Below are 14,768 nucleotides of genomic sequence, written 5' to 3' on the forward strand. Positions count from 1 at the left end.
ATTGAGTAATGGTGCCTGAGACATAGTGAGGACTCAGGTGTTAGTTATTGTTTTATGATTAGCAGTTTTATGGTCTGCATCAAGAAGGTTTCTTAAAAAAAATCCATACTTCATTAGGACTCTGTAGTCCATGTTCTGACATTATTTTGATAGATGTTTGTGAGGCACCTACAAAAGGCAAGATACCTCCACTGTATTTTGAGTGACAGTCTGTCAAGGTGGGTTTGAAGTATGGTTTGTCAGTAGGTGGAGCTACAGAGCACCAAGTTACCTGAGCATTATTACCACCATCTAAGTGTTTTTCATTTCAACTCTCCACAAAACATACAGAAAAAAACAATTAAAATCACCTAGAAGGTAAGCCACAAGTTGGATTTCTCTCCAATTTTTCATCTCGATAAAAAGATTGTGCTGAGTCCCGTAAATGGCAAGTGGAAGGGGTGTAAAAACAAATCTAGGTTCTAGCCTTGGCTCTTTTATCAACTTCCTGAGATCAAGGGACACCTCTCTCAATCATTATGGACTTGGATATTAGACTTGCTGAGTCCTCAGGTCACTTTCATACAACAACAGGATTCTCACAAGCCCAACCTCTTCTGTACAGGGATTTGCTCCTTAGAAGTTACCACAAGTCATCTAGTTTTCCTCCTCTGAGATTCTTTCCATGGTGCCTTTAGTTCTTTGGATGAAAGGTGTGGCAAGGGGGTAAAAAAAAACACACGGACAGTTTGATAGATCCACCTTTAATTTAGTCATTTTCCAGTATTCATACTAGGGTTTCTTTGAAAGGAAAAAACCAACCAAACAAAAAAAAAGAGGCTTGCAGAAAATATGCCAAAGAGGCTCCTTAGAGCCCTCTCTAGATAACCCATTCCAAGAAAAGATCCAAAAAAGGTCTTTTAATTTGGATTCTGGGATGCAGTGTTAGGTGTATTTACATCTGTTCTGATAAAAGGACCACTCTACTTTCTTCTCTTAGGAAACGAGTAAAAATTCTTTGCCCAACATGCTCGTCACTCACATATAAATGGTGACAATTGGCAAAAAACTTACAAGTAATTTCTGTTACAAAATCAATCAGGCCCTGGTGTGCTGAGTCACAATTATCATTTCCACCTTCAGGTGTGGAAAGGGATGTGCAGAGAAGGTAGTTTTTAGAGTGCCTTGTTGCTACTTAGACTGAGGTAAAGGTAAGATGAGAAGCTCCCGCTCACTGGGAAAATCTGACTTGTCAGGTCAACTACTCTTGCAGTCGGGCAGAATATACTTTGAAGTGTCTCTGAAATAAGCATAGGAGACAGAACTTGGGACCTGCCTTGGGGATTCTGAGTAACAAATGTGACCAAGGTTGGCTGAATCCAGGTTTAAAACTGGCAGCTATTGGTTGACTTGCTGATATAAATAGTATCAGTAGTTCAGGTCTTATATTTCCAGGACTCACTTTCAAAACAAGAATGCTTGGAGTCTCAAACATGCTGACTTCTGTGCCTTCTCTCTGACTTCTGTGCTGATGAAAAAAGCACTATTCTTAGGAATAAGGAGTAAAGGTTTTGATCTTGGAATTGCTTCTTGCTCACGGAGAGATACTGTACAAGCTAATTGTACTCTCTGAGCCTCATGTTCCTCAGGTGTAAAACGGCAATTCCTCTCCTATAGATTTCACAGTGGGTTGGTGATATTAAACTGAGAGACAAATGCAAGGAAGTACTTATTAAGAACATAATGCATGGACTCGGGCTTTTGTACAATAAATAAATCAAGCTGAAATAATGCAACCTTCTCGGAAGGTCATACCATGTATCTCTGAATTTAAAAAACAAACAAAAAACCCAAATAATACTTGCTAGAATAGTCAGTGTGGTCTCTTGGGAAATAAGCAGATTAAATACAATAAAGCAGGTACCATCTCAGTGACAAATGAATAATAATCATCAACTTATTTTTATGAGATCTGAACACAAATTGGTTCAAATGGCATCCCAAGCATTATAAGCCTAAGACTTCTACATATTACTTTTTAAAAGGGGTGGGATAGATAAAGTGAGCACCTGTGACAGTAAGGACTTCAGAGAGAGACAAAAATGAAACAACCACTTGCCAGATTACTACTTACCTCAATCACATTTGTGTGAATAAATAAGGCCGAGTGTGCCTCACATAATTGAGCATTCAGATAGCTATGCCTTCTTTGTTTGCTCTTTTTTTTTTTCCCACAGAATTTCGCTGATGGGATTTAGAACATTGCTCTATTTGAAGGCTACACATCATTATTCATCAAATGAAGCCAACGATCAGGTATACCAAATTGTGTCCCCAAACTATAATTGTTCACTTGTGAGGAAAGCTGCCTTAATAGGAGTGCGTGGACCACAAGATAGACTTTTTGTGACTCATTGAAACTTCCTATAGAAACCCCACCAATTTCTTCACCTCCTGCCACACGGGATATGCTAATTCTTTGGCTTTTGCTGACCCAACTTGTAAAACCTTCTCTAAGTGGTCCTTGTTCCTCTTCAGCTTTTCAATTTCACTCTTAATTGGAGCAAATTTCTCAATCACAGCATCTGCCACCACCAGCTTGTAGCGAGCGGTGTTGATGCCAGCACTGCGGCAGACCACCTCCTCCACAGGGAGCCCTGTCACTGCCGCGTGGATGGCCACCAGGTTGGACACGCCCCCTCGGCTGGCTGGCTCGTAGGTGACCTCCGAGGTGAAGTCCGTCACAGCCTTGCGGAACTTCTGCACTATCTCCTCCGGGCTGTCTGTTATTCTGACAGTGGCCAGTTTATCAGGGTCTGATTTTGACATTTTGGCAGACGGATCACGCAGGGATTTTACTTTCTTCATTGGTGCTAGGTAAAAACACCAACACACACGTACCAGAAACAAAAATCAAACAAAAAACCAAAGCAAAACAATAAAACACCAATAGGAATGTCAGTGTCTAGATCTTAAAAAGTGCCAAGAACACCAAATAACTTTATTATTTTTATCTGATTATACTCATTGTAATAAATTAGCAATTTCTATAAGCATGAAAGTAAAGGTGTCTGAAATGTGTAATAAAATGTTAATATTTTGTTGATCATATTTTCATGCATCTGTTAATGCATGTATACACATAAAAACATATAATCTTACACAAATGAAATTGTATCAATCATACTGTTTTTGCTGTGCATACCTGTTAAAAAAAGTATTGTCTATTTCCTTCTTCTCTGCTCTTCCTTATTGGCTAATCACCCCCTGCCCACAACCACTGCCCTTCCTACCCCCATGCCAGTTTTCACAACCTGTGGCATCTTTCCATTTCTTTACCCATGATTATATAAGTAATTACCAACACACACACACACACACACACACACACAAGAGTGAGAGAAGTGACTTGTTTATTGCTCTGATAGAATCAAGATGTTAAGCTGTGCTTCATAAAACCTGTGTTATTAATAATTGCCTAATTTATGGCTATTACAGAAACATATAAAGTTGAAATAGGTAAAATAACAATTAGCCAAAGCATTAAAATAGTCCTCGTTGCTCAAAGAAGGTTGATTTCAATGCATGGGGTGCCCTGAATTTATTTGTGTGAACTGTTGGAATAACTTAGTAATTTATATCCACCTTATGCTTCTAAATTGACACTAGGCACATGTTATACTCTTTAAAATGCAGTCACCTTAATAAAGATGGGCAGAGCTTAGGTTCAGTGATCTCTGCCCCTGCCACAAGTTTACACTGCTACCAAAATGTTGATAGAGATTTACAACTTTTTTCCTCGAGAAGATTCCAGGCTAGCATAGCCTTGCAAGCAGATGAGGTTTTGGATTCAGTAGGTAGATTGTACATTCTATCTCAGTTGTGTATTTAAGAAGGCAAAGTGAGAGGATGATCAATGCCCTCTTGTTTTATCTAGATTATGATCCAGCAGTTCTCACTTTTATGACTTTTGTTCTACTGCGAATAGAGAAGGCAAGGTCAGCTGGCTTTGGAACCAGAAGAGCTCAATGTAGGGCCCAGCTTTGCCACCAGCTAGATACGCGACTTGGATACAAAGTCAGGCTTGCCAACCCTTAGTTTACTCATCCATGAAATAGGGAAAGATACCTGCTCTACCAAATGAGATATGTTTATATATATACATACACACATATATATGTATATGATACTCTATAATGAAAATGATTATTTGTAGTTTCTAGTCTCTCCCATACTTTTCAAACTTTTGGTTATTTTAGTCAATAATCCAGTGAGGTCTACTAGTCCTACATTACAGAAAAAGATGGGATTCTCATTATAAATCCTGAAATCTGTTCACGATGAAGCCAAGTTTAGTCCCAAGAAAGTTCCAAGCTTCTCAGTCCGTTATCCAATCCTCTCTTCAAAATGCATCCTGATTTAAAAATCTTATGTTTGTTACTTACTCAGAATGGACTTGGGCACTGGGAAGAACTCCCCGTACTTCTTGTTAAACCCCTGTGCTAGATCCTGAACTAGCTCCATGTGCTGGACTTGATCCTCCCCAACAGGAACGTGTGTGGACCTTTAATAAAAGACAGACAGAGAAACTCAGCAAGGCTCCTGCTTATACTAAAATGATATTGCAAGCAGCTGCATTTCCCAAGCCTATTTCACTGCTGATGTTCAACAAATGTTCACCAGCTACAGAGGGAATGTTGAGACCCAAGTCTTTATCTGTGTATCAGACAAATGCCAAGGAGACATTTGTCTACTCTAGTTCTGTTTCTTCCATAGCAGAAGAATACAGCCTTCAACACCAGGGTGACAGGATCTTGCTGGGAGGGAGGAATGGTATCTTATATAGCATATGTTCCGAGCATAATTGTATTTTAAACCACTCCTCTTTCCCTCACCCAGTTAGCACATTTTATCCTAGCTTTGACCAGATGCTTTTTACTTCAGAGCTTGAACTCACACTTGAAAGACACTCCACCCCACTCTTCAAATCAAAGATGGCAGAAAGCTCTTTGGGCAAGAGTTTTCCTTCCCTGTCACACAGCGAGTAACTCAAGATCTTTTTGGAATATGCTCTTTCGTTTTCAAGTAAATTGTAATCACAGAACAATTAATATACTAAAGGGAACTTAAATGAACAAAATCTATTAGTACAATGTTGATGGATGTCAAAAACAATGTTGAATGAAAAAAAGCAAGTCACAGAAGACGTGTAGAGTACATGAACATTTATCTTAAAAGTACGTATGACAATATTATATATTGTTTATAGATGCATACATAAGTATAAAAACATACTGGAAGCTCCTCTACAAATTCATGATCATAGCTGCCTCTAAAGAAGGAAAGAGAATGGGTCTGGGGAAAGGAACAAAGGAGACCTTGATTTTAGCTGCAATATTTTATTTTATTAAAAAATGAAGATGTAAAATGAAAATTATCAACTATAAGGACTTCATTTATAATTAGTTTAGTCCCATATATAAAGTTTGCAGTGTTGGATCATGAGGAGGTACATCAAACAAGGGAAGAATTAACCATTATAGAGAAGTCTTGATGGGGAAAATGTTATACTGAAATATTACTGGTGAAGGAGACAGGTGATTTTAAGTATTTAATGTTTGGCTGGGAGTTGACATTTGATAGTATAGCTAATAAAGTGCTGTAGTATCTTGATCAAGGAAGTTTAATATTCTGCCTGTGAAAACAGCAGCCTTAAAGTAAACTTGAATATTTAAATGACAATTGTACATATGAGTAGAACAATAACAACTTTTCAAAACAACCACAGAAAAGAAAAACTGCTAGAAAACTATGGTACTTTGTTACAGAGAGAACCTCCTAGCCTCGTGGTTAATTAGTGGTCCTTGAAAAACTGGAAGAGATATTATTTTCCTTGTGAATTACTTTCCACGGGCTACTGGTTTATTGAAAATAGTTGTGTAGAGCATGAGGAAGTGAAGGTAGTTTTGACTAGCATAAAGACTAGCTACTTTACCCCTGATTTAAAGCTATACTACAAAGCTACAACCATCAAAGCAGATTGTACTGGCAGAAAAACAGACACACAGATCAATGGAACAGAATAGAGAGCCCAGAAATAAACACATGCATGTACAGTTAATTAATCTATGACAAAGGAGGCAACAATATACAATTGAGAAAAACAACTCTCCTCAATAAATGGTGTTGGGAAAAGTGGATGGCTATATGCAAAAGAATGAAACTGGACCAGTAACTTACACCATATACAAAAATTAACTCAAAATGGGATTAAAGACTTGAATGTATGACCTGAAACCATAAAATTCCTAGAAGAAAACATAGGTGGTGATCTTCTTTCCATTGGTCTTAGGGATATTTATTTTGGATCTGATTCCACAGGCAAGGACAACAAAAGCAAAAATAAACAAATGGGACTGCATCAAACTAAAAGGCTTCTTTGTGAAAGAATTAAAAAGTAAAGTGCTGAAGGTGAGAGAATGAAGCAGGATGAAACCTGGTAGCAGTGTATCCTGGTGACTATTCTTTTTCATGTGATACATCTGCTCAGAGAATGAAAGAGCCAGGCAGACAGGAGTTGGAGAAAATCTAAGGCAGAAATACTAACCTTAGATAGTATTGTTGCTAGTATTGTTGTGTTGCTTAGTTGAACAGCACAAGCAATTGGGCTAGGTGCACAGCGCACTATTCTGCTCTCCTGTTGAATTCTGAGCAGGGAATTCAACTAGCGTCCAGGTAGACAGAAGGTGGACACAAGGGCCTTTCATAGATTTTGTCTATGGGCAGACACTATTTGAATATAGTTTTCTTGTTCCAATATGGATGTTAAAAACCCAACACATAAAAATCGATTGATCAAACAAACAAGTAAAAGGCCCCAATAACAGGGCCTATGAAAAATATCGTGGAACAAAGGAAAGGGAACTTTACCCTTCAGACCCTGAGGAAGGTCAAACATTTGAAAATGAACTTTTACAAGAAACAGATAGTTCTGTCTTGTTTTTTAAAGAAAATTGCTGGGTAACCTCAATAGGATTCAAAAACGCATGGCTGTTATGAGACATGAGCAAGAAATCACAAAAGGAGAAAAACATAGGTGGTGATAGAAAACAATAAAATGAAGGGAAAGTGACATGATGAAATAAAACCAAACACATAATAGAAGAATTGGGAGCAGTACGAGCAGAATCCTAAGGACAGGTCATATCAGTGACCTGGGTAAGAAACTTGAGGCTCTTCAGGAACTCAGAGCAAGAGGGAAAAAAGAAGCATGATGAGCAAATGACAGGTTGGAGGACCATCCTCTGATCTAAGATTATGGTCCTCGTCAGGAAGACATCAAGACCATCTCAACGAAGCAATAACCTCAAACAGAAGGAGGCTTTACTGAATTAAGAATTGTTTATTAAGAATAAACAAGTTCCTACATATTGAAGGAACTCAACAAGTTTCAGGAAAAAAACACTGGAGAATCACACCAAAACACAACCCAGAAAAAATTTTAAATGACAAGTTAAAGAAAAAAATCCTATATGCCACAGTCAGAAAACAAAGACAAAAATAAGAGAAATCAGGTTGATAATACAACAATGGAACAATGTTTATAGGGTTGTGAGAAAAAAGTATTAAAAACCTAGCCAAGCTGTGTTTTATATGTGAACTATAATAATAATTATGATGATGATAATAAAGTAGCTAATAGCTACTGAACACTTCCTATATGCTGTACACTTTGTTAAGCACTTTTAATGTATTATTATTGTGCTTAATCCCATTTTACCGATGAGGTAAGCTGAACAGAAAGAAATTCTCAGGCATGTAAAGGACTGGAAAAAAATCTGAAGCAAATCTACGGACTAAAGAACTCAGAAATGGAGATGCCGAGGTATTAGGACTGGCTGTAAAGACTAAAAACATAAAGTCTAAATTTTGGTTACAATTTGAAATAGAAAATGATGTAGTCTAAAATCAAGCCATTTAAATAACAACAATCTATTGAAAATCCCAGGTTAGTTTACAAAATCAAAACGAAGTGTGAGTATAGACTGAGGATCTACAAGTGTGATTAATAACCTATCTTACCACATGATAGCACGATAACATTTTTTACTTGGAATGATTAGCAAAAGATTCAAAAACACATTTTTGAAAAGAGAAACTGGCATATAAATGGACAACGACCAGACATTATATGGCCAAAAAACTGACCTAAAACCTCTGGAGCAACTAGCTCAGGAAGCCAAACCACAGCCTCTGCAGCAATGGGTCCAGCATGGTCAAGACTTGGTCAATGGCTGCCAATGTCCCAGTTCTTTGTCCTAGCTTTGTCCAACTCAGGATCAACCAGAGAAAGTCAAATATGCTTCCCAAACCAATCACATAAGATGCCCCATTTCTAGTTAGTCAGCCTCCAGCTTCCCCATGGCAACAACCTCTAAACAGAGCATCCCTGAAGACTTTCTTTCCTATAAAGCCTCTGTACTCTCCTGCTTGCCTGCAGAACACAAGTGATGGTGGCTGTCTCTTGCTGTGACAAGTTCTGAAAGGTTGTTTTCTCATTTGGGTGGTCTTTGTTTAAAGATGGTCACTGCTAGAATTAAAAACAGAAAGCACACTTCCAAATCATTGGAATACATAAAAGCAAAAAAACCACAATCTATATAGCAAAAAGCAGAAAACAAAGAAAACATTAAAATCAATAAAAACAGAAAATATTTAATGATGTAGGAAAATATAAGACAAAAAACCCCCAAACAAACCCAGGATGCAAGCTTTTTGGAAAATACATATAATGTGCATTCAGATAAAGGAGAGGCCACAGTGGTTAGAGGGGGCGCTCTGCTGTCAGGCAGTTCTGGGGTCAGATTCCTGCTCTGCCACTCACCAGTTGCGTGTTCCTGGGAGAGGTATTCAACCTAAATCTGTTTCATTTTTAAAGCTGACTAATGATAAGTTCTTACTCATGGGGTTGCTTGATGAGTGAGTAAAATAATGCATGCAAAGCTCACAGTTTGGTGCCTGGTAGACAGTGTGCAAACAAGGAATGTTAGCTTCAAAAACTGGTTTGGAGGAAATGCACCAATATGTTAAAAAGAACAGAAGTAGTAGCAGTGATTTTAATTTTTTCCTGTTGAATAGAGAATGCTGAAACTATATTAGAACATAGAAATGAACCTGTGAGAGACCGTTGACTCTCCTACTACTAGACCCTATAAAGACAGAAAACAAAATGGTGTATCCTGGAAAGTTTACAATTCAAATGTTTAAGGCAGGGAGCTGGATCTATTGAACATATTGCTCTTCTATCCTACCAGATGTCCCTCCCTTAAATCCTGCCTACCGTTGCCTTGATTTCAGGTCTAAGCTTAAATATCACCTCTTCGGAGAAGACTTCCCTAACTACCGTCTCCACAGTTGGCTTCCCCTTCTTATTCTTTTTCACAGTATCTTATTTATTTTCTTTATAGTATTAACTCTAGTCTAATTATTTTACTTTGTTTGTTTATTTAATTGTATGTTGTTTTCTCTCCTGCTATCAAATAAGCTTTTTGAGAACTTGTCTTGCTTTTCGATCTATTTCCAACACCTACTAGAGTTGCCTGGTAGGTAGGAGAAGCTCAACAAATATTTCTTCAATAAATGAATGATCTTAAGAGGAAGTAAGTATAATGTATATAGTTACATACCAAGAGAAAAATTATAATAAAATCAGCTTATGATCAGACTGAATTTAAATCATAGCTCCAACAGCTACTAGCGAGTTACCATAGCCAAGTGTCTTACTGTTCCTAAGCCTCCATTTCCTCTACAAAATGAGGATCATAATGGTGCTTAGCTCTTACTGTTGTTTCAAAGATTAGATGAGCTAACCAAGCATAGTACAATACTTGATAGTAAGAGCTCAATCAACACTGGCTATAACATATATTCATTAATATCTGATACCATGAAGGACAAAATGATACAAGAAAGGTATATTAGGGACCTTGATGTGAGGTACCTTGTGGCTTTTTTCAAATCAGGACCATTTTCCTTTTTGATAGCTCACTCATACCACAAACATAAATATCAACATAAAATCCCAGAGACAGTCACAGACCTGGGCAGCAATCTGATTTGGGAAGAAGAAATATTTCAAACTGATAGTTCATATATCTGATTAGGTTATAGCCAAATATAAATGGTGTGTGATAGGAATTCTGAGGAGTCTTTTAATTTAAGGAAAACAGGGACAGGATAATGAAGGCAAAGGGAAAATCCAGGGACCATGACAAAGGATCAGGAAGTAGTTTCTCTTCTTCTAAGATCAGTAAATGAATTTAGGAAATTCTACAAAATGATTGTTAGGCCATGTCCAGGGCTCTCTTCCACGCAGCCTGGAGAAGAAAGTCACTGGCTTGACAAGTGGCAAAAACAAAAATGTTCCTTTTTATGTTTCCCTCGTGTCCACAACCCTGTACGTGCTCCTCTCTGAGATGTACGTGCACACGCCCACCTTCCTAAATTCCTCTCCTTTGACTGGACTTTGCACTCCTGTCTTGTAATTATAGTGAGGCTGACACGCAGAGGTTACCTTGACTCCCCCAAACCAAATTAGCCAACAGGGCAGGTTAAAAAGCAATTACAGTAGCCCATAGGAAATCACAATGGACTGCAGCTAACACAGAAAAAACAATTACCATAATCAATACACTTTAAGCACATCAAAATGAATATTTCCACATGTCAAAATGGTTCCAGATTCACAAAGCAACCAAACTAAACAGAAAACACATTTAGTTTTCATAATGACTCTGCATGTGTCTTTGCCTTATGTCGGATCCTAGCCTCTTTTCTTACAATTCTGTGAGGTTTTGCTTTTTCAAAAAAAGGATTAAAAAAATTTTAATTTTTTTCACCTGGACCTATTGCTCCACTTGGCTTTTTCATCTGATTTTAGTTTGTTTGTTTCTAGTCTTTCCTCCCTCTGCTCCAGCTGGTCCTTTCACCTCCTGTAATTTATCTTGGCCCTTACTTCTCATCCATTGAGTTTACACTCTACATTAATTCAGTCTGTCTTTGATTCCGCTCACTTATGGGGCTTATTCTCTTCACATTTCAACCTCTCTCCTCACAGTCTTCCTCTCACTTCAAATAATTTAGTGCTGTTCTTTTAAAATTTATACCCTACATAATGATCTCCATATTAATATGTCTTCTCTTTTTCCCCATTTTCTTTCTTTTTTTTTTTTTTTTTACTTACCCTGACTGTACTTTCTTAGACACAACATAAAACAAAAGTCTTTCATAATTTTGATTGTTACAACTTCTGTCACACAATAATGCGTCTGATCATCTTCCTTGGTGACTAAACCATTTTTCTTTTGCTTAGTTCCTTGTGGCATCTACGTTTACTTGGGATCCACCCCACCCCTCTGGCAGAATTAGTGTCCAGATGAATAATCATTGCCTACAAATTTCTGCTCACAGAGATTTGTTCTCTTATTTTTTTTCCTACTTCTTTGGCTGTGTTTATGCATTTTCGGCGCTACTGCCTTTAACTAGCCTGGCTGGGATAGGAGTTTGGTGCTGTTTTTCCTTTTGTAAAGGATTAATTCACCACCACTGGTTGCTTGTTGGATATATTGTAATGACTCCTTAATTTAGCAATTATTTATTGAAGACCTATGCTATGCAAGGCCTGGTGCCGGTACTATGAGAGATATAAAGAAGGTTTTAACTTCTAGGGAGTTAAAGCTTCCAAATGAGAGAGAACACCAGTTGAAGCTATAAATTCTTCTGGCTAGTCCTCTTATAGTATTCCCTATCTCAATGAATGGCAACACCATCAATCCAGCTGCATAAGTCAGGAACCTGGGGACATCCCTGATAGCTCTTTCTCATACACATCCAATCCATTATGAAATCTTATCCATTTTACATCCTAAAATCTCTTAAATTTGTCTCTTCAACTTCACTGTCACCATCATGGTCTAAATAGATTAACGAGGGCTTCCCTGGTGGCGCAGTGGTTAAGAATCTGCCTGCCAATGCAGGGGACACGGGTTCGAGCCCTGGTCTGGGAAGATCCCACATGCCGCAGAGCAACTAAGCCCGTGAGCCACAACTACTGAGCCTGCGCGTCTGGAGCCTGTGCTCCGCAACGAGAGAGGCTGCGATAGTGAGAGGCCCGCGCACCGCGATGAAGAGTGGCCCTCGCTTGCCACAACTAGAAGAAAGCCCTCGCACAGAAACGAAGACCCAACACAGCCAAAGATAAATAAATAAATAAATTTATAAAAAAATAAAGTAAAATAAATAGACTAACGAAAGAGCCTCTTAATAGACTACCCCGGCTGCTCTTGTGCCCCTACAACTCATTCTGTGTATTTTAATTAGTTCTCTTTTAAAAGTACAAATCAAATCATTTCACTCTGTCCTTAAAAGTGCACAAATAGCTTCCCCCTGTTTTTAGGAGAGTGTACTGGATTTCTCTTGACTTCTCAGCATCATTGTTTCCTTCTACGTTATTTCTTGATTTTCAGGGGCTAGCAGCCTGTAAGCTACATTTCTCAGACTGCTTTCCAGTAGGGTTCTGGTTCACTGTAGGCGCTTGTCTGATAGCTCAAAAGTGAAAGAGAAGAAATGATTGCTTTGGCTGTTGTGAGTAAGTATGTGAACCTCAGCAGAGTACTGAAATGACATTTGGCCAGCAGCTTTCAGAATCTCATAAACATTCAGGACACACTGACTTTGCAAAGAAAGAATGTAATGCAAAAACTAGATGTCTCCAAAGCAGTTTTAGGAATGAATTATCTCGACTGTTCTCAATGGCAGTGGTCTGATCCTCAGACATTACAGCGACTCGGCTTCTCTCTGGAATTACCAAGTCTGACGTTTCCGACCAATCATCTTACTCTCTGTACTCTTGGCTTGGGGTTGGTTTGGGTTCTGCTTACTCATAGTTCCTTGAGGCCTCTGTTTCCACATTTTCCTATGTCATTTCAGCTTCTGCTTTCACTGTCTTCTTATCGTCTTCCTGTATTTCTCTGTTCGAGTTCTTGAGAAAGAGAAACTGAGTAGCCCAGGTAATCACTCTCATCTCTAGTTGAGCAGACTCAGTAGTACCTCTCTAAAACTTCATTTTTTTAATCTGTAAAATGGGAATAACACCACTTAACTGTCTTACAGAGCTGTTGTGAGAATCTGAATAGATAATGTATGTGTAGCAGCCAATATGGCACCTAGCAAATAATGCTCACATGTGAATTCCTTCTTCCCTTTCCTTCAAGTCCGTGCATAGTGCATTTTTCTAGATTAGTGGCATTACAGTTACTTAACAAGTATTTGCTGTATGTTAATAAAAACTATGTATGTGGGCTTCCCTGGTGGCGCAGTGGTTGAGAATCTGCCTGCTAATGCAGGGGACACGGGTTCGAGCCCTGGTCTGGGAAGATCCCACATGCCACGGAGCAACTGGGCCCGTGAGCCACAACTACTGAGCCTGCGCGTCTGGAGCCTGTGCCCCGCAACGGGAGGGGCCGCGATAGTGAAAGGCCCGCGCACCGCGATGAAGAGCGGTCCCCGCACCGCGATGAAGAGTGGCCCCCACTTGCCGCAACTAGAGAAAGCCCTCGCACGAACCGAAGACCCAACACAGCCAAAAATAAAAATAAATAAATAAATAAAGTAGCTATAAAAAAAAAAAAAACAACTATGTATGTGTGTATATATATGTGTGTGTGTGTGTGTATGTCTATACATATATATAGAGAGAGAGAGGGAGAGAGAAATATTTACTTAATATATATATCTAGCTATTGGAACTTAGATATTCAGAATAATAATGTAGATATAAAATAAAAAATTATAAACACTTGTTATTTTTGAGTATTTTGTCTCTCTTCAAATACCTGCTATTTTATTATGCTCTCAAGCTTAAGATGGTCTCAGGTCTCCATTCCTGGGTTCCTTACAAAGTTCTGCCAAAACAATTACATAAATCTCTCATACACTTATCTGGAAGGCTCCTCTTCCAATCCCTTCCCTCATGTTTGTTATCCAGCCCACCATGTACCACTCATTCTAATGCTGATTTTGACAAAAGCACACATGAAATCTATAATTGCCCTGCACATCAACGTTTTACGAAGAGGCCACATATACATTTTCTGGTGAGAGAAAATATGAATGTTTTTTTGTATCTATTTTTATTTTTTGTATTTATCTATGTTTATAATGTATATATTCATAGACATTCTAGTTATGATATTTTTCAAAATCCAGAAATATCTGAAACAAAACCAAACAAAAAGTAACCCCAAGTGCTTGAGCTCTGTTATAGGCAAAACAATGGTACAGGCTAAAAATCAGACCTGGGTTTGAGTCCTGCCTCTGCTACTTATTATCAAGCAATTAGGAAATTTCTAAACTTGGAAGGAAGCACAATGATATAGATGAGAACTGTATGTTAGCAGAATAAATGTTGTAGTAGACAGAGCTGATTTTATTGTACTTGTCTGCACACTTTGCAGTGGTCCGAATGACACATATGCCCTGGTGTGGCAATGGCGCCCTGGGGAATAGTCTGAAGGAAGATGGCAGGAGGAAAAAGCTCAAAGGAACAGAGTCTATGGGATGGAGCATGGTGGCTGGTAGCAGTATGTCCAGCCTGAGACCAGACAGGAAAGAAAAGTAGGGCTATCTCTCTTTAGAAAAGGAGCATGCATCATTCAGCTCAATATTAAAGAAACAAACAACCCAACCCAAAAATGGGCAGAAGACCTAAATAGACATTTCTCCAAAGAAGA

The 14,768-nt window shown here is 38.5% G+C and overlaps 1 protein-coding gene across 3 annotated transcripts in view; it reads right to left on the reverse strand.

The window, feature by feature from the left end:
• Window positions 1-733: 733 nt before the first annotated feature.
• The window catches only part of WARS2 (tryptophanyl tRNA synthetase 2, mitochondrial), an 87,415-nt gene continuing 73,380 nt past the window's right edge, over window positions 734-14,768 (reverse strand). For 2 of the 3 annotated variants that reach the window (XM_007169308.3, XM_057527862.1), the window contains 2 exons: window positions 4,425-4,543; window positions 734-2,852 (listed from right to left, as the gene is read on the reverse strand). In XM_007169308.3, coding sequence (XP_007169370.2) covers window positions 2,404-2,852; window positions 4,425-4,543 — 568 coding nt within the window. In that variant the 3' untranslated portion in view covers window positions 734-2,403. The remainder of the gene's footprint in view (window positions 2,853-4,424; window positions 4,544-14,768) is intronic. The other variant, XM_057527864.1, reaches the window with a different exon arrangement.

Source organism: Balaenoptera acutorostrata, chromosome 1, assembly GCF_949987535.1.
Source record: "Balaenoptera acutorostrata chromosome 1, mBalAcu1.1, whole genome shotgun sequence".
NCBI lineage: Eukaryota > Metazoa > Chordata > Mammalia > Artiodactyla > Balaenopteridae > Balaenoptera > Balaenoptera acutorostrata.